The following is a 17,202-nucleotide window of genomic DNA, read 5'->3' as shown; positions in this document are numbered from 1 at the left end:
TGTACATATCTATCTTTGTACAGTAAGGGTGACTGACATGGACTATTATCTCTCCATACCCAGTAAAATGCCCAGCACTTAACAAATATTATTTGGGTGAATTATCAAATTACAGTTGTGAAAAAAATTCATTATCCTGTACTTTCATGACTGTAATTGGTGATTGGGTGGAGATGTTATAATAAATTAATAGGCAGGTGTCTGGAGCCCCCAGACTTCAGCCACCTGATCATGGCAGGACATAAGACTGATATCAGGAAAGGCTCTGATAGGTGTGAAACAGGTCCCTCCATGCAGACTCACCAGGTCCATGTCCACCTGGTCCCACTCCTTACCGCATCCTTGCCTCCCCTGCTCTTCAGGTCCTGGATCTCAGCCATGAGCCTCTGCAACTCCTGGCACGTGTACTTGTACAGCTCGTAGTCTCTGCTGGGGTCCCGCAGGTCCACCTCAGCCTCCTCGCTGTAGTATTTACCTTCCTGTGGAGGCAAGGATTCAGGCCTTGGGTGGGGGGTAAAAGTCTCCCTGTTGGAACCAGGGACTCTTGGCTGAGATCAGTAACAATGAAGCCTCAAATCAGGTCTCTAAAGAATCTGGTCCTCAAATCAAATGTTCTTCTTCTTTTCAAAATGAAAAATAATTCCTCTTTTCCTCTTCCTGATTATAAAGCAATATGTGCTTGGTGTCAGAGATTCAGAACATAGTGAGGAGTGTCAAAAACAAAATGAAAAATTGCCTATAATCTCACCTCCCAGCCTGAAATAAATTCATTATTAATACAGCAGATAAATACAAATTTTATTTTTAAATAAAATGATATCACATTGTTCATGCTATTTAGTGTAATTTCCCATCCCAATACAGATCTCCATCAAAATGGTTACATATAGATGAACCAGAATTCATGAGATGTAGATGGTCAAATCAAGCTTTTGTAGAAACTAAATATCCTTTTGTAGAAACTACTAAAACATCCTAACTGGTCTCCCAGCCTTTGGAGTAAACAGAACACATCTCTTTAAGAGAGAGTCAGTTACAGTTATTAATACTGTACTGTATATTTGAAAGTTGCTAAGAGAGTAGATCTTAAAGTTTTCATTCACAAGAAAAAAAATTCTGTAACTATGTAATGTAACGGATGTTAACTACGGTGATCACAAAATAAATATCAATGATTATGTTGTACGCCTGAAATTAATATAATGTTATATGTCAATTATACCTCAATTTAACAACAAAAAAGAGAGTGAATCAGAATCAATGGTCCCCCAAAGGATAAGGTTCTTTATTAATCTTAATTTCCTAAATCTGAGGAAAGCATTCTCTTCTATTTAAATTTAAGCTGGTGTGTTGCTCTATTCTCATTTAAAAAACAAACAAAAAATATAACCAACCAATCAATCAAACTGTTACATCATAAATTAGCTTGACAAATTCCAAGGACAGAGAAACAACAAAAGGAAAAGAACCTGCTGACCACGAACACTCAGGCCATACAAGAGGTTCTCTGGGTACATGGTTCTGGTACTGTCACAGCAGCATCCCAGGGATGCCACATCCCCAGAGCCCTAGTGGCATGCTGCAGATGGACTGCATTTTTCTGACCATCAGGAGAACTAGAGACACACATTATACTAGAAGACATTCTTTGTTCAGGCACTAATCATGCCTAATATAGGCTTGGTGCTTCTTGGGATGCTGCAGCTAAATGTAACATGGATACTCAGATTTCAAACAGGCAAGGGAATTCCAGGCATCTGGTCAAGCAGAGGCCACCTGGGAGGTTGTGAATGTGACCCTCAGCTACTGCAAACCCACAGTCAGGTACTCGGCCATGAGCGGCAATTTCTCAGTAGCACGGCAGCCCTGGCTGATCTCACCTGTTCAGTTTCAGAACGATTACGCTTTCCTTCAGATGGAGCTCCATCACTTCGGATCACTTTGGGCTTCCGTTTTTTGCTCGATTCTGATGACATGGCTGTTTGGTGAATTCAGGAGGAAACAGCAGAGACCTGTTCGAAGGAGAAAACATCTGAGCTTTTCCAGAGTTGGAACTGAAGATTTCCCTGGAGTCAGGATAACTGAAGTCTAACTAGCAGTTCTGGCCGCTTATACTCTCAGCAACTCAAGAAAAGTCACTCAATCTTTCAAAGCCTGTTTAATCCTCTGGAAAAAGGGGGATCATCTCTCAGCCTGTCCAAAATGAACTCATATTCTCCAACTCCATCTCCTTTAAGGGCACCACTACCACCCCACTGACCAAACTTCTCAGTCAGGCATGTAAGCCGCAATACTACTGATTGATCGTTGTGTGCTGGACCTCGATTTAAGCACTTCATGGGTATATTCTCATTTGGTCCTTATAACAGGGATGCTCTCAGATACAAACAAGTACCATTTTACAGATGAGAACACTGAGGGTCAGGAAGGTGAATGACTTGCCCAAGGTCACATGGCTAGTACGCTAAAGCCATGCCACATCAGTGCTCTTGACAACTACATTACTGTGTCTTATGGTTTTGCCACCATGTTATCTGGTGATGCCATCAACTCCCTGGTTGACCCCAAAATTTAAAAGAACAGAACCTAATTTCATGGGGCTCTAGGGTCACAAAGCAGCCTCCATCTGTCACTTCTACTGATTGTGACCAGAGGCCCCAGAAGTGGGCAGCACTCTCCCCCTCTCCTAGTGAATGTCACCAACACTTACTGAGGGAGTCAGGACCTCATCAGAGTAGACTCAGAGAAGCCCTGTCTTGGAGTCTCTGCCCCTTGAGCCCTGGGACAAGTCCCTTCACTTTTCTCTGGGTCTGTTTCCTCACAGATCAGAACAGCCATCTCTACCAGGGGTTGTTGTGGACATGAACACAGGAGGCACTCCACTGGGGAAGGTGAGGAAGAGGACGTGGGAGTGGGGCTTTTAATGACACATGGGTGACTGACATTGCTCAACACCTAAGGAGAAAGTCAGTCCCTTTCCATTGTTTTTAGAAACTTCTGATTGTCTCAAGAACGTCTCATTTATCGAATCTGCCTTTAACATCTACGAATGCCAATGCTCCTTTGTTAACAAAAGGACTGTCTCAGAGCCTTTGACAATGAAATCTAGCCACAATTATTAACAAGGACCTGTTTTCATATTAAATACATTAAAATTTTATCATTACCTTCGGAATACAACAAGTGAAAGAAGCTTTCCATTTATGGTAAAGACTTAAACTTTTCTTTTAAATCAATTTAAATTTAAAAAGTGACTCGGTTAAAAACCTTTAGTAAACAGCCGTACGCGGTAAGTTGCTTTCGCAAAACCCATAAAGATGGGACCAGAAAGGCGTGAAGTGTGGGAAAACCTGACTTAAGCATCACAGTAAATAGTGCCTGGCGCACACACACGCACAGTAAACGTGAGCTGCTATCGCCACTGTCACCGTCGTCGAGGTCATTTAGAGGCTGCACTGTGGGGCCTGACGAGGCTGCAGCCAACATTTTCCACAGGACGAAACTGAGAGCGCGGCGGTGAGCAGCCAGGGTCCTCGCGGAATGAGGACGGAGAATTGGGTCGGACTCCAGCCCGGCGACGCCCTCAGGGGGTCCGCACCTCAGTCCCGGCGCGCCCCTCCCTGTCCCGCCCCGCTCTGCAGCGCGGCCCCGCCACCCCGGCCCCCTCCTACCTCACGGCTCCTAGAACCTGTCCCGGGGAACGAGCCGCTTCCGGCGTCATGGACTCTGCAGCCCGCGCACCATAGAGAAGCGGAAGGAAGGAGCGGCCGACCGGAAGTGGGGCGCGGAGGCCGGAAGCAACCGCGGAGGGTCCCAACCCATCGGCAAGGGGTGCAGGCAGCGGCTGGGCGGCCGAGGGGAAAGGGGGAGATCAGTACGTGGATTGTCAGGCCGTTTCCCAGCCGGCCAGTAGCCTCACGCTGCGCTCTGAAACCCAGGAATCAAGGCTGGAAGGGCGAAGATTCTTATGTGCCTCGCTCATTCTTTCTTCAACTAGTAGACCCTCAGCCAAGTACTTGTTGAATGAGTTTGTCGCACACCCAGGACAACACAGGAGCGTGGTAGTGACAAGATTTGGACCCCTGTGGATTTGCTTCCATAACCTGGATTCTAAACCGTCATTTCCACCCTAACATCCCACACTAGTGAGGGCAGCAAGTCAGGGAGAGCATTAATTCCACCTTACACTTATTTTTATCCCCACAGGTGCATTAGTGATGTCCCCCTTTGGGGCCTGATTTATTCAAGGCAGAGTCACAACTCTAATAGTGTTTTCTGCCCCTGGTATGAATAGTACATGCAAGGTTCAGGGCTTTTGGTGTAAACCCTACTTACCTGGAGGTAGAAAAACAGATGCCCTGAATCCCTGGTTATGCAGTGCATTTCCTTCTGCCATAGCAGGAGGCCCTCCCTGCCAGCTCAGGAAACACGAACCCTCCAGTGGGGCAGACCAGCCAGGTGGGCCTGGGAAACTGGCCCTGCCTCAGGCACCTGCCAAATTTCCTTGCAAATGAAGAAAAGACACCGTGCTTTATAGTAAATATTTAATTGGTTCCATCAGCGACTCCAGCACAAATTTTCCTGAAAGGGAGGCAGAATCAAACTACCCAGAGGTTCATGAGGTGTGAGGGTCACTGAAGAAGCTCCCCTACAAAGTCATTGACCCCACTCCACATATCCTATGGCCCAGGAGAATGAGGGTTGGGCTGATAAAATGTGAAGAGGGAGTAAAGGAATGCAGTGTGAGGGAAATACAGGACATAGCCCATAGCTTTGCCTGCAGGAAGGAAGTAGGGAGGGCCGGACACACTCCCTGCACAAAAGGGCTGGAATGACTCAAGTTCTCAACCTCATTACATGGGGAGAAAGAGATGGGCCTCTCTACAAGTATCTTGTATTAGGAATTCCTTCCCAAGTGGTCTTTTGTCACCCCTATTCTATCTTCCCAATTCTGTTGTCCAGATTCTACAGTTGAAACCCAAGTTCTGAGTTCTAAGTTCTACATTCTTGGTTCTTGTTCTGTTTCCCTCCCCAGATCCTTCCCAGCTCCCATTCCTTTTCCCAGCCTTTCTGGGTGGAATATATAGAGGTCCTGATGACTTTGCTAACTTGACAGTTTTCCCTTTTGTTTCTTGAGGCAGTTCTAGGCTTTTCTCCAGCTGGAGGGTCTTGGCTCAGACTGTCCAGCAAGTGGGTAGCCCAGTGGAGACCAGGGAATTCCTGAGAGCCTGGCCTGGTCTGATCTCCTCCCTTCCCACCCCACCTCTAGCCACTGGACACACAACCCTTTGTGCAATTAAAGCTAAACTGAGGATTTCCAGGATGATGACTGTAGACTGGTGGCCTTAAGATGAAGAATCTTAGGGGGGAATGTGAAAAGATATAAAAGGTTACTATTCTTCATTCAGAGAAATTAAAAACTGCTTCTAAAACAACAACAACAACAACAAAAAGCAACAACAACAACAACAAAAACCCTGCTTCTAGCACAGGGGAAGGGGTGGGCGGGGAAGATGGGCAGGGTCTGGGCAGACTGCAAGTCCTCAGAAACCCATTATCCTTCAGCTCCCTCTTGTCCGAGCTGAGCACTACCCCCCAGAGTCCACAGGATCCGAGAGAAAACCGAAACAGCAGGACCGGGAACTCCTCTGTCTGTGGCTACCCTGAGGGAGGGGAGAGAAGGAGGTGGAGGCAGGAGCAGCATCACTGGAGAGGCGAGATCTTCAAAGGGATCATGATCCGAGACTCCATGTGTCGCACCAGGGGGACTGCGGAGAGAGAGGCAGAGGTCAAGGAGGGGGCTGAGGTGAGCCAACACCCCAAACTGGCCTTTGAAGGAGGAGGCCTGGGATGCTGAGACAGGGAGAATCCCACTGCTCTCCCAGAATGACCCATGGAGAGCACCAGGTCTCCCAAATCGTGGGCTATGAGGGGTCTTAGGTTGTGATGAAATGTGACTTAAAATTTGTTCATAATTATACATTTGTTTCCCTGTGTATGTGAAAAAATAACTAGCATAGTTAAGAAGTGATTTCACATGTATTACTGCATAAGACAAAGCTAAGTGAAGATCAAAGTAGGGAGATTCAAAGAAAAATATCTGGAAAATAATTGTAGCAGAAGTAAACTGGAAGGGTGTCCTTAAGGGGCTAAGGTTTGAAAAACACCAATTTAGTTGAACTGACTCATTTTACAGATGGGGACGCTGCAGTCCAGAGGGGGTCAGCCCAAGGTCACCAAGTAGGTCAGACTCCCCCCCCCCCCAGAGCTGTTAAACTTTACCATGTTTACAAATTACCTACAGTCCCTGTTCAAGTGCAGATTTTGATTTACTGGGAGGAGTGAGGGGGTTGAGATTCGGCATCTCTAACAAGCTCCCAGGGGATGCTGACACTGTCACCATGCTTTGAAGAGCGAGGCTCCTGCTGGCTCCTTCAGGAGACGCATTCTCCCGCACACCAGTTGGTAAGTGTGGAAACTCAGCTATAAGTTCCTTAAGGGCGGGGATAGGTTCCTGTTCATCCTTCACCTCCCAACCCCACCACCCATGACTGTCCTCGGCACACACTGAGGGCTCTATCAGCACCTACTGACTCCAGGTGGTTCTCAGGGATCCCAGCAAAGCGGTGAACACTAAGCAAAAAACTTGCTTGAAAAAAACCCACTGTGTGCTTTCTCTGGGCCAGAGTCTGAGCAAAGCACTTGTCATCAATTAGCTCCTGGAACCCTCCCTCCAGCCCTCTGTGGAGCACCATCACCACCACCATCTTACAGATGGAAAACAGCATCAGTGAGGCTAAGAACCACGCCCAAGGTGACACTGTGTGCTCAAGGATGACACTTCTGAGGCAGGGACTGCCTGGCTGTGTTACTGACCCTGAGAGCTCACCTAGGATGGCCTGCATCATGTGGAATATGCCACCAAGATAGGAACCTAGTAACTCATTGTCTTGAAAGTGAGTTCCCCATCACTGGAGGTAGTCAAGGGAGGCTAGATCTCCTTGCAGAGGGGATTCCATCCTCAGATGGGGCTCCTGGCAGATGACCTCCAAGAACCCAGCTGACCTCACCTGTGTAGTAGACATTTTCATCCCAGCCCCTCTTCCTCCAGGCAGCGTTTCTGGTCTCCTCCCGGGACTGCAGGTCTTTATAGGCTGTGGGGAAGGCATAGACTCATTCCTTGGGCACAGAGGATCTGATCCTATACCCAGCACGAGGCCCTCCTTCCACTGCTCCGAACACTGCCCTGCAGTCTCTTCCTCCCCGGATACCTCCAGATGTTAGCAAACACTGCCTGCTTTGACAATTTCATCCAATTAGTACACTTGTTGACAACTCCCAAATGTCTATTTCCAGCCCAGAACTCTTCCTTGGGCTCTAGACTCGTATATCTGATGTCCACTTGACATATCCACTCAGATGTGTCAGCGTCTCAAATATAACACTTCCAAGGACCAAAATTATACTCCTGACCTCTCCAACCTGCTCCTTCAAGGGTCTCAGCACGCGATACACAGCTGCTCAAGCAGGATCCTGTCTGGGAGTTCTGGAGTCCTCGCTCCCTCCCTCGCCCCACACAGATAATTCACTCACCAGTCCCACTGGTTCCACCTCCAGACCAATGAATCTGTGGGTTTCTCGGCATCCTCACAGCCACCACCTTAGGCCAGGCCACCATCCTCTCCCACCTGAACTAGTATAACCATCTCCTGATGCCCCACTCCCTCTCTTGCTCCCCTACAAAGTGCTCTCAACAAAGCAAACAGCAGCCAGAGGAATCATATTAGGACACAAATCAGGTCACGTCATGCTGCTTAAAAGGCTGCAGCAGTCTCTTGTTGCCTTTAGAATAAATCTCAACTCAACCCAATGGCCTTCAAGGCCCAGCCTAATCTAGCCCACCCCTACCTCCCCACCCTCTTCTCTACCCTCTCCACACCAGCCTCCTTAGCACTCCTCAAAACCCTGAAGGCCCTTCCCTACCACAGGGCCTTTGCACATGTTGTTCCTTCTACTTGGAACACCCTTCGCTGGCAACTCACATCTGACTCCTCATCCTTTAGCTGGGTTTACATTTTACCTCCTAAGAGAGGGCTTCTTCGTCTATCCAAGCCAATGAAGGTACCCATGTTTTTCTTCATTATTTCTCCCTGTCTCTTCAGTATTTGTAACAATCTGAAATTATCATTTTTGTTAGTTTATGTTGGAGGTAGTGTCTCCCTCTCCTAGGACATAAACTCCATAAGAGCACTGATGTATTCACTGTCGATGTAGAGTGACAGTGGAGAAAGGGGACCACAGAGGGCTCCTGGAGGGTCCCCCACCTACCCCAGAGATGGTGCACCACGTAGAGCTCTCCTATCTGCGAGAAGAAGCCGCCCACTGCCTCCTGGTTCTCCTGTCGGTACTTGATGGCCCGAGCCCTAGGGATGGCAGAAGAGTGTGGGGCAGAGGCCAGGGCCAGTGCAGAGGGCCCTGTGAGGTGTCCCCAGGCTGGTTTCTCAGTTGCACATCAAGGGAGAAGCCTGAGGTTGGGCCCTCAGCTCTCAGCAATGATTGGGTAACAGGGGGATGGAGGTGCAGCCACTGCCTAGGTGTGCAACCACCATCCTCTAGAGGGTCCCCACCCCCTGGCTGGACCATCACCTTCTCCTGGATCCATGAGGCGCAGAGAATGCCAGGTTCCCTGCCAGAGTACCCTGGGGAAGGTGACCCACCAGGGGCCTTGGAGGGACAGGTGGGCAGGGTCCCCCACCCCCACTCCCGGCACTGCCACTCACCAGTTATTCCCCCACTCGATCATGGTTCCTGGCTGAAAGAGAACCAGAGGAGAAGGTGGGAATGAGCCCCACCTGGGATTTCAAGCATCACTATTGGGTGAAGATGGGAAACTGTCACGTCTCCCCAGCCCCAGGGGCTGCTTTGCCTCATTCAGGGGCCCTGACTCGCACCCAGGTGCACATGTGTGCACACACCTGTGTTCTGAGCCCGGAAGGAGGGATAGGCCAGAAGCCCCAGTCTAGGTGCTGGGGCACAAGGCCTGCTCACCTCCAGGTACCTGGAAAGCAGCACTGCTGCAGGGAAGGTGGGAGGCAGGTGGGGACCTGGCGGGGGAGGCACCTTGAGCTTGTACGTCCTCAGCTCATAGATGTTTGGGCCAGCTCTAGGCTGTGGCTCGTTCCAGAAGCTGAACTCAAGGAGCAACTGGTTTCTCCTGGACAGCAGCATCTGGCTCCGCTCCTTTCGGAACTCCAGGTACTCCTGTGGGCACAGCGGTTTGGGTACAGCGGCTGGGAAGTGCCCCAACCCTGGAAGTGTGTCCCACGCTGTGGCGGAGGCAGCCGCTAGCACAGGGCTGAGCCAGAACCGGTACCCAGAGAGGTTTGCCGCATGGGTGCCGACGTACCTTGTTGTTTTTGAGCTTGTTCATGCAGTCCATGAGGGCTGGGTAGCCGCCTGAGAACCGCCACAAGTGCACTGTTAAGGGTGGGAGGAAGGTACGGGTCAGGGGGCTGCGGGACCCTGCCCTGCTTACTCCAAAGCTGGCTAGGTGTGTATGTAACCGGGGGAAGTCTGCGGCCTGGAACTGAGGCCTGGGCATCACGGGCAGGAGGAAGGCTTACTTTTCATGGAAGACTGTTTGTACCATTCACATTTTTTATCACAGCCTCTGTACTGGGTTAAAGAGTGTCCCCACCCCACCCCCAAGTACATACCTGCCCCAAACCTCAGAATGTGACTTTATTTGGAAGTAGGGTCTTTGCAGATATAATCGAGCTAAGGCGAGGTCACATTGGGTGGGCCCTAATGACTGATGTCCTTACAAGAAGCGGGAGATTGGGACCCAGACACAGAGGGCAACACCATGTGAAGACAGACACCCAGGGAGAACACCATGTGACTAAGGAGGCAGAGATTGGAGCAATGCATCCATGAGCCAAGGAATGCCACGGATTTCCAGCAACCACCAGAAGCTGGAAGAGGGAAGAAAAGATTCTCCCTTAGAGCCCGAGGGAGCATGGCGCTGCCAACACCTTGATTTCAGACTTCTGGGCTCTAGAACGTGAGAGAATAGAGTTCTGTTGCTTTAAGCCCCCTGGTAACTGGTACTTTGTTATGGCAGTGCTAGGAAAGCCCTAATACACCTTCCAATAATAAAGAAACCTCGTTAGTGTGGAAGAGAAGAAAGAAACAGTCTTGTGCTTGGGAGCCAAGGGAGGAAGGTCCCCAAAGGGTCAGTCAGGCAGGCCCAATCCCAGCCCCTAGACAAATACGAAGGATCTGAGCTATTGAAGGGTGAGACAGGTTGGCTTATGAGGGAGTGAGCTCCTGGCTTCTGGGAGTGTTCAAGAGACGCGTAGAGGACCCCCTATCCAGGCTGCTCCAGAGGACCTCCCTCTGCTGTGTGCAGTCTAAACAGCACTGTCCAAAGTGACTTTCTACTATGGTGGTAATGTTCCACAGCTAAGCAGTCCAAGATGGCAGCCACGAGCCTCCTGTTTCTTTTAGTGGGCACTTGAAATGTGGCTGGTGTGACTGAGGAACTGAACTTTTCATTTTATTTAACTTTACCCAATTTAAATTTAAATAGCTACATATTTGACTACTGGCATATGTAACTACTGGCTAGCTTCCTGGACCGTGCAGATCAAAATGCCAAGGTCCATCTGAGTGGCTGGGATGCTGTGAGTGATCCAGTTCATGTGTGGGTCCTCACAGCTGGTGCCAGCTGAAGTGGACATGTTGGGGTGGGATGGGGCGTGCTGGGGGCAGCCCTGGGAAGCTGTAAGGAGCCAGCTCACACCAGAATCCCTGTTTATTCCACAAATATGTGCTGCACAGTGGGGATTCAGGGGTGAAGAAAGACAGGTAGGGGCCCCACCCTCCTAGAACTTACCACCTACATGGGGAGACTGACAGAACAGGACACATGATCAGGGCTGTGAAGAGGCAAGTCCTGGGGACTGTGGGGCAAGAACAGGTGCCTCACCCAGCGTGGGTGGAGGAAATCAGAGGAAGCCTCCAGGAGGAGGTGATGTCTATACCAGAATAAAAGATGAGTAGTGGAGTGAGCCAGGAAAAGCAGGCAAGGCAGAAAGAATGCTTCAGGCTAACGAAGACGGCATGAACAGCCTGGAACCAGATGGAAAAAGCTGTCCTTCTAGAAAACGGAAAGTTCCAGGTGGGATGGCTCGGCCAGCAGGAGGACCTGGTGAGATGAGGCCAGAGGCCGGGCAAGGAAGAACTCAAGAGCCCGTGGGCCACCCCGAGGTCAGAGACCCCCAGACGGCTGAGCAGGGCAGTGAAGACTGCATTTAGGAAGACCTCTCTGGGAGCCACTGTGCAGAGAGAGAGGGTGGCAGTGGCGCTGGGGAGGTGGGCAGCTCACCTGCCTGGTCCTGCTCCCCGTACCATGTGTTCCAGTTGCCCACGAGCGAGCAGGGGTAGTCCTCATCCAGGTGCAGCTTGGGCAGCACAGCCTCCCTGAGAGGGGAGGAGGGCACAGAGATGCAGCAGGCTCACACCCGCCACCAGACCCCTGAGATAAAGCTTCCAACTCAGGCTCTCTGGGCTGGGCCTCAGGCTCCCCATGTCTAAGCAGCAGAGGCCGCACAAGATGTCCTTAGGACTTATGGCTCTGCAATCTCCGCCCCTTGGATCTCTGCAAGGACAACAGGGCTGGGCTAGAGTCCCCCACCCGAGCAGGGGCTGGGGCTGGAGGGTGCTCACGTCAGGCTGTTGTAGTCGTCCAGACACTCGGGCTTCACACTGTGAACTGCAACAGAGGATAGAGAGCGGGAGGTGAAGTGGGGAGGGGGATGGGGGAGCCGCACAGGGCCTGGGCTCCTAGAGGCCCCAGGATGGTGGGCTAGCCAGCTCAGCAGCCACTCACACTGGATCTTGTAGAGGTTGCTGGTCTCCTTCTTGGACAGCAGGGTGGAGTGGGCATCCTTCCGGGGATCCACCTTGTGGACGAAGAGGGAGCGGAACCAGCTACCTTCATTGTCCTTGGAATAGAAGCTGCAGGACAGAGGAGTTCAGGGGGACATGCTTCCATCTGCTGAGGCGCTTGATCCCCCAGGCTGGTGACCCACATTTCTGGGAATGGGGCCACAGAATCTCATGGCAGCTCCAGAAGATTCCATGTCATTGGAGCCAGCTGAGCAGACCTGGTTCCTTCTACAGAGATCCTGGCTGCCCAGTTTGCTTCTTGAAGCTCTGCAGAGCCTGAGGAGGCCAGGAGAGGCAGCCCCACCTCCCACCTCTTCTCCAGCCTCCCTGCCTCCACTTCACCCCTTTCCAAGGGGTCCTCCACTTAGACCACACAACTGCAGCTCCTTGCCAAGAGGATCAACCCCAACCCCCTCCCTGCTTGATGTCCAAGGCCCTTGATGGCTCAACCTACCTTGTCAGCCTCCCCTCCCCTCCTGTCCCCCCGGACCTGTGTATCCCGCGCTCCAGGTATGCCTCTCCCGGAACACACCAGGCTCTTTCACTCCGTGCTTCCTTTGCAATTTCTGTCCCTTCTGACGAGAAGGCTGCACTCACCGTTCTCCCCAGCGTTCACACTACACCTGGCCTGGGCCCGATCCCAGCTCCCGCAAATGGAGAGCCCAAGACAAATATGCTTTGTCCTTGAGGAGGTCACAAAAGAAGTGGACCTTGGAACACAGTCACAGCCAGAGGTCTCTGGGAGAGCCCAGCTGAGTGAGCCTGAACTTGACCCCTGGAAGTCTGGGCAGGCTCTACCGAGGAGGAGATCTGGCCAGTCTCCAAATCTCCAGGGCAAATGTGGCAGATAAAGGCAGATAGAAGGGGGGAGGGTACAGCTCAGTGGTAGAGCGCATGCTTACCATGCACGAGGTCTTAGGTTCAATGCCCAGTATAGCTGCCCTGTGTACCTCAGCTAGGTTGTTGTGAGAATGAATGAATGAATGATGTGCCTTGTTCAGAGTAGGGGGACCAACCACCAGGTCCTGTCAGATCATAACTGCCCTACCCAAACAAAGCCCCAGCAGGAGTAGGGATTATTTTCAGGCTGACAGAGGTAGTAAATCTTCTTCTTCTTTTTTTTTTTCTTTAATGGAGGTACTAGGGATTGAACCCAGGACCCTGTGCACGCTAAGCATGCAGTCTACCACTGAGCTATACACCTCCAGCCCTGAAGGAGGTGTTTTTAACAAAGTCACTGGCAGAGGGACCTGACCTTTGGTTTGAATGCAGAGAGGCGGCTTCCCCCGGGAAGGGTGGTGACAGGGAGTGCAGCAACTCCTACTATTTGTCCACCAAGACCTTTGCTCCAGGACTGGGTTTTGAGTAATTTATTAACATCAAAACTGACCAAGATAAATAGCCTGAAGAGAGAGCATGGGACCTGGGGAGCTGGGGAGTGAGCTGGGGTCCAGGAGCTCCGAGGGGCTCCCGTGTCTTCGCACCACTCTCTAATCTCTCCCGCCTACGGGTCTCAGCTTTTCCAGGTGTCAAAAGAGCAGCCTATCTCTAAAGATCTTTTCTACAAGTCCCAGGAAGATCCCACAGCAGGCTCTGAACTTGAAGCTAACATCCGTACGTTCACCTTTTCCAGAGTTCCAATTGCACTTTATCAGTGAGATTACATCATTCTGTCCATGAACTCCCCAACCCTTCTCAGCCTGCACTCTCTTTTCTCATAGCTCCTTCTAACACGTGATAGAATTTTTTGTTTATTATGTGCCTTGTTTATGGTCCCCCACTGGAAACAGCCCCAGGAGGACAGGGGTCTAGCCTGGCCTGTGTATCCCTGCTGTATCCCAGAGCCTGGAACAGATGAAATCTGGGAGGTGGTAAGAAAGGAAAGAAAAGGTAGGCCTTGGCTCAGAGTGTGGACTCGGGACTCAGGGGCCCTTTCCATCCTCACCACTACCAGGAGAATTAGTGCTTACAAGCAAAGACAAATCCAGGACTAATCCCAGCTCAGCTTCATCTCTCTGAGCCTCATTTTCCTTACCTGTAAAATACGGGCATTAGGATAGGCCTGTTAGAGAGAGGCGTGGCTAATACCACTGTTCTACCTAACTTCCTAATAGATTCCTAATGGATCTCCTGGCTCCCACTCTCTCACTCTTTTTCCTAACCTGCCCATCAGTTTTGTAAAGCATCACTTTTGTGATGCTATTCCTCCACTCAAAAGTCTTCTATGGCTCCCTATTGTCTATAAAACCAGGGCTGGATGTCTCCACTTGGGAATAGAGCTCTAATCTGTTTTGCCAAGCTTTCCAGGGGCAATTCTCTTTTAAATCTGGTGACCATAGAGCCAAGATTCTCTAGCGTTAGCATCACCTGAGAATTTGTTAGAACATCTCAGGTCCCATCCCAGACACACTGCAACAGAACCTCTGGGGGTAGGCCTGGAAATCTGGGTTTTGACAAGCTCACCAAGGGATTTGGAGGCATACTCAAGTTTGAGAGTCACTGCTCTAAAACAGTCCCAATTTCTTTTTCTTTTTTTAAAAATGTAATCTCAGTAAATCATCTGAGAAACACCAAACATTCTGGTATTTAAACTATATTAAGAATGCCTCTTAGGCCTAGGAAAACCAGTTCATCTCCTTCCATAAAAACTCCTCTCCTATTTCCCCCTCAGTTTCTTCATCATTTTCATGTGAATGTGTCTTGTCTCTCCAGCCACATGGGAAGCCATGTCCTTCCATCCCCCAGGGTACCTAGCACAAAGCTCTTGGTATAGACGTTGCTCAATAAATATTTGTCCCAGACAAGAACTTTAGAGACACATTTGCACTGCCATAAGGGATCAGCAGACTGGTGCCTCCCTACACGAAACTGATTCAGAATGTTCTAGATTTATGCACTAAGAAGCTTGGCTCCATGCACGTTCGGAAACACTCCTCTGAATTGAGTTGGCTGACTTTAGAAAAGGGGCCACGTTTCTGCTTACTGTTCTAGAACTGTGTCTTCAGAAGAAACACAAGAACTACAAAGTTCTGTTAACAACAGGGTTACTGGTGAAGCAGTAACAGCTGCTGTCTATTGAGCACTAGCTACGTGCTAAGAACTAATCCTCACAATATGTTTTTGAGAAAAATGAGGCTCAGAGATGCCTCATTCCAGGGCAATCATCAATGGCCATGAAGATTCAATCCAGGGCCATCTGATGTCAAAGCCCATACTGTGTACACCCCAGTAGCCCCCAAAGCTCAGAGGCCAGAGGGGCTGCTGCTGGCCCCTTCCGTGATGCCAGAGACATATGGGGCAGAGTGAAGGTTGGCAGAAGAGGATGTTCCAGGTATCCAAGGTGAGACCAGAGCATAAGTAACTTCAAAGCAGCAAGTCCTTGAGGGACTTGATTAAGTATTAATCCAAGTCCCTTCACAGCAATCCTGCAAATAATCCCGGCAGGGATCACCATCTCCACTTTACAGAGAAGGAAACCAAGGATCACAGAGGTTCGGTGCCTTATACAAGGCCATGGAGCAGGTAAGTGAGGAGCAGTCTGCCTCTACGCCCCAGGCTCCTTTTCTGGTCTCTGGACAGTCATCACACAAAGCGCTCTACCACCAACCAATTCTGTAACCCTGGGGAAGGAAGGTCCCGCCCCCAGCCTCAATTTCCTCATCTGGAAAACAAGAGGCTCACAGAAGATGACCTCCCCAAAGCTCTTTTAGCTCTGACATTATGAAGGGCTCGCAAAGAAACTGCTCAAGACACGGGCTAGGTCTAAGAGAAGTCTGCCCCTTCACACCTGGGCTGCTGGGCAGGACAGACCCCTGCTTCCTTTCCACAGGTGGGGGGACAGGTGCCCTCACTTTAGCAAATGTTCTTATGCATATGCTGTCCTGAGCCCTGTGCCAGGGGCTGGGGAAACAGAAAAATGAGGTGACGGTCTAGTGGGAGAGGCAGGCCAGTGTGTACAGGGTGGTTAAGTGCAGAGATGGGGGAAGTACAGGGCTCGCTGGAGACCCAGGAGGGACCCCCCGCCCTGCCTCAGGCCAGAGCAGGGATCAAACAAAAGCCCAGGCTCAGCCCACGGCCCAGCCAGCCTCCCTCTGCCAGGAGGCCACCAGTTGTGCAAAGAGCACAGGGGTGTCAGGAGACCTGGGTTCACACCCTGCGCTGCCACGGGGCTGCTGGAGGAGTGACCTTGGGCAACTCCCATCCCTTTTCAGGCCTCCTTTGCCCCACTTGTAACGTTCAGGGTTGGGGAGCAAAGGATCTGTGAAGCCATGGCCCTTGGGGATCTCCCACTGTTCCCTGTATCTCTTCCCCCGAGAACTTCCCAGGGGAGGAGCTGGCCCTCCTAGAAGCCCCCAGCGGGTGCTGTTTCACAATTTACCGCAAAGGTCTGGAAAGCGTCCACTCCTCCTGCCTCTGTCTGCTCCCACTCTCCAGGACCCAGGACCTGCCCCTCCCATTCACCCCATCTTTCATTCTCTGTCCAGAGCCACCCACTAAGACAAAGCCCCTGCGCATGCCTCTCCCACCTCCCCCATTCTTGGCCCAGAGCTCTTCCCCAGGCCTAGATTTTGCCCCCGCCTCTAACCCCTAGATAACAAGCCCGAGTCTCTGCCCATCCCCCAAGGCCCAGATCATGGCCCCCACCTCTGCCCCGCTCCCACGCGCCGCCCCAGCCCGGCCCGGCTCGTACCGCGCCGCAGCCACAGCCGCAACATCCCGGGCACGGGGCCCTGGGCCCCCCAGCAGCCGCCGTGCCGCCGCAGAGATGCTGCACAGACGCGGAGCCATGTTGGAGCCGAGCAGGTTGGAGGAAGGCCCCGCCCCCGAACCCGGCAGCGGAGGCGGGACGTGAGTAAGCCCCGCCCCGCCGGCTCGCCCGGCTCGCCCGCCTCCCTCTGCACCCGGGCAGGTGGGCGTTGTCTCCGTGCATCCCCCAAACGCAGATGCCGGGCAGAGGTCAGGGCGCTTGTTCTCTGAGCCCCTGCAGCTCTGCTACTGCCTTGCTCTGTAACCATGAGCAAACCGTTTGCCCGCTCTGGGCCTTAGTTTCCACCTCGGTAAAATGGGAGCATTGAACAATGATCAGGGGTTCTTAACAGGGTATTCAAGGATGAGGGGCAGAGGGTCAGTAAGACCCCTGAAATCCTATTCAGATATGTGCACCTGTGTGTTTTCCTGCGGAGGTGGGGGGGAAGTCCACATGTAGCATTTGTCACATTATCAAAGGAACAAACTGCTAACAATTTAAGA

At 51.2% G+C, this 17,202-nt stretch overlaps 2 protein-coding genes across 2 annotated transcripts in view; both read right to left on the bottom strand.

Moving 5' to 3' along the window:
• Positions 1-3,823, bottom strand: part of THOC5 (THO complex 5) — a 28,873-nt gene extending 25,050 nt beyond the window's left edge. Inside the window, 3 exon segments of the mRNA XM_006178717.3 lie at positions 336-479; positions 1,881-2,012; positions 3,672-3,823. Of these exon segments, the coding sequence (XP_006178779.1) occupies positions 336-479; positions 1,881-1,976 (240 nt within the window). The 5' untranslated portion in view covers positions 1,977-2,012; positions 3,672-3,823.
• A 707-nt stretch (positions 3,824-4,530) lies between these two features.
• On the bottom strand, positions 4,531-16,795 carry NIPSNAP1 (nipsnap homolog 1). Its single transcript, XM_032472173.1, has 10 exons — positions 16,643-16,795; positions 11,894-12,021; positions 11,731-11,776; positions 11,390-11,484; positions 9,407-9,477; positions 9,121-9,261; positions 8,781-8,812; positions 8,329-8,423; positions 7,071-7,154; positions 4,531-5,768 (listed from the first exon to the last, which is right to left on the bottom strand). Exons 1-10 carry the CDS (start codon positions 16,738-16,740, stop codon positions 5,704-5,706), a joined length of 855 nt encoding a protein of 284 aa, XP_032328064.1. The 5' UTR covers positions 16,741-16,795; the 3' UTR covers positions 4,531-5,703.
• Between the last annotated feature and the right edge of the window lie 407 nt (positions 16,796-17,202).

Source organism: Camelus ferus, chromosome 32, assembly GCF_009834535.1.
Source record: "Camelus ferus isolate YT-003-E chromosome 32, BCGSAC_Cfer_1.0, whole genome shotgun sequence".
Lineage (NCBI taxonomy): Eukaryota > Metazoa > Chordata > Mammalia > Artiodactyla > Camelidae > Camelus > Camelus ferus.
This window is presented reverse-complemented; position numbering and strand designations above follow the sequence as displayed.

What these genes read in the sequence shown, in the direction of transcription:
- NIPSNAP1 (XM_032472173.1), bottom strand. Translation starts at nt 16,740, where the DNA reads ATGGCTCCGCGTCTGTGCAGCATCTCTGCGGCGGCACGGCGGCTGCTG. An exon ending in CGGGGAGCAGGACCAGGCAG is followed by an intron (nt 9,478 to 11,389) that starts GTGAGCTGCCCA and finishes CACCCTTAACAG; the next exon opens with TGCACTTGTGGCGGTTCTCA. An exon ending in ACAAGCTCAAAAACAACAAG is followed by an intron (nt 9,262 to 9,406) that starts GTACGTCGGCAC and finishes CTGTGCCCACAG; the next exon opens with GAGTACCTGGAGTTCCGAAA.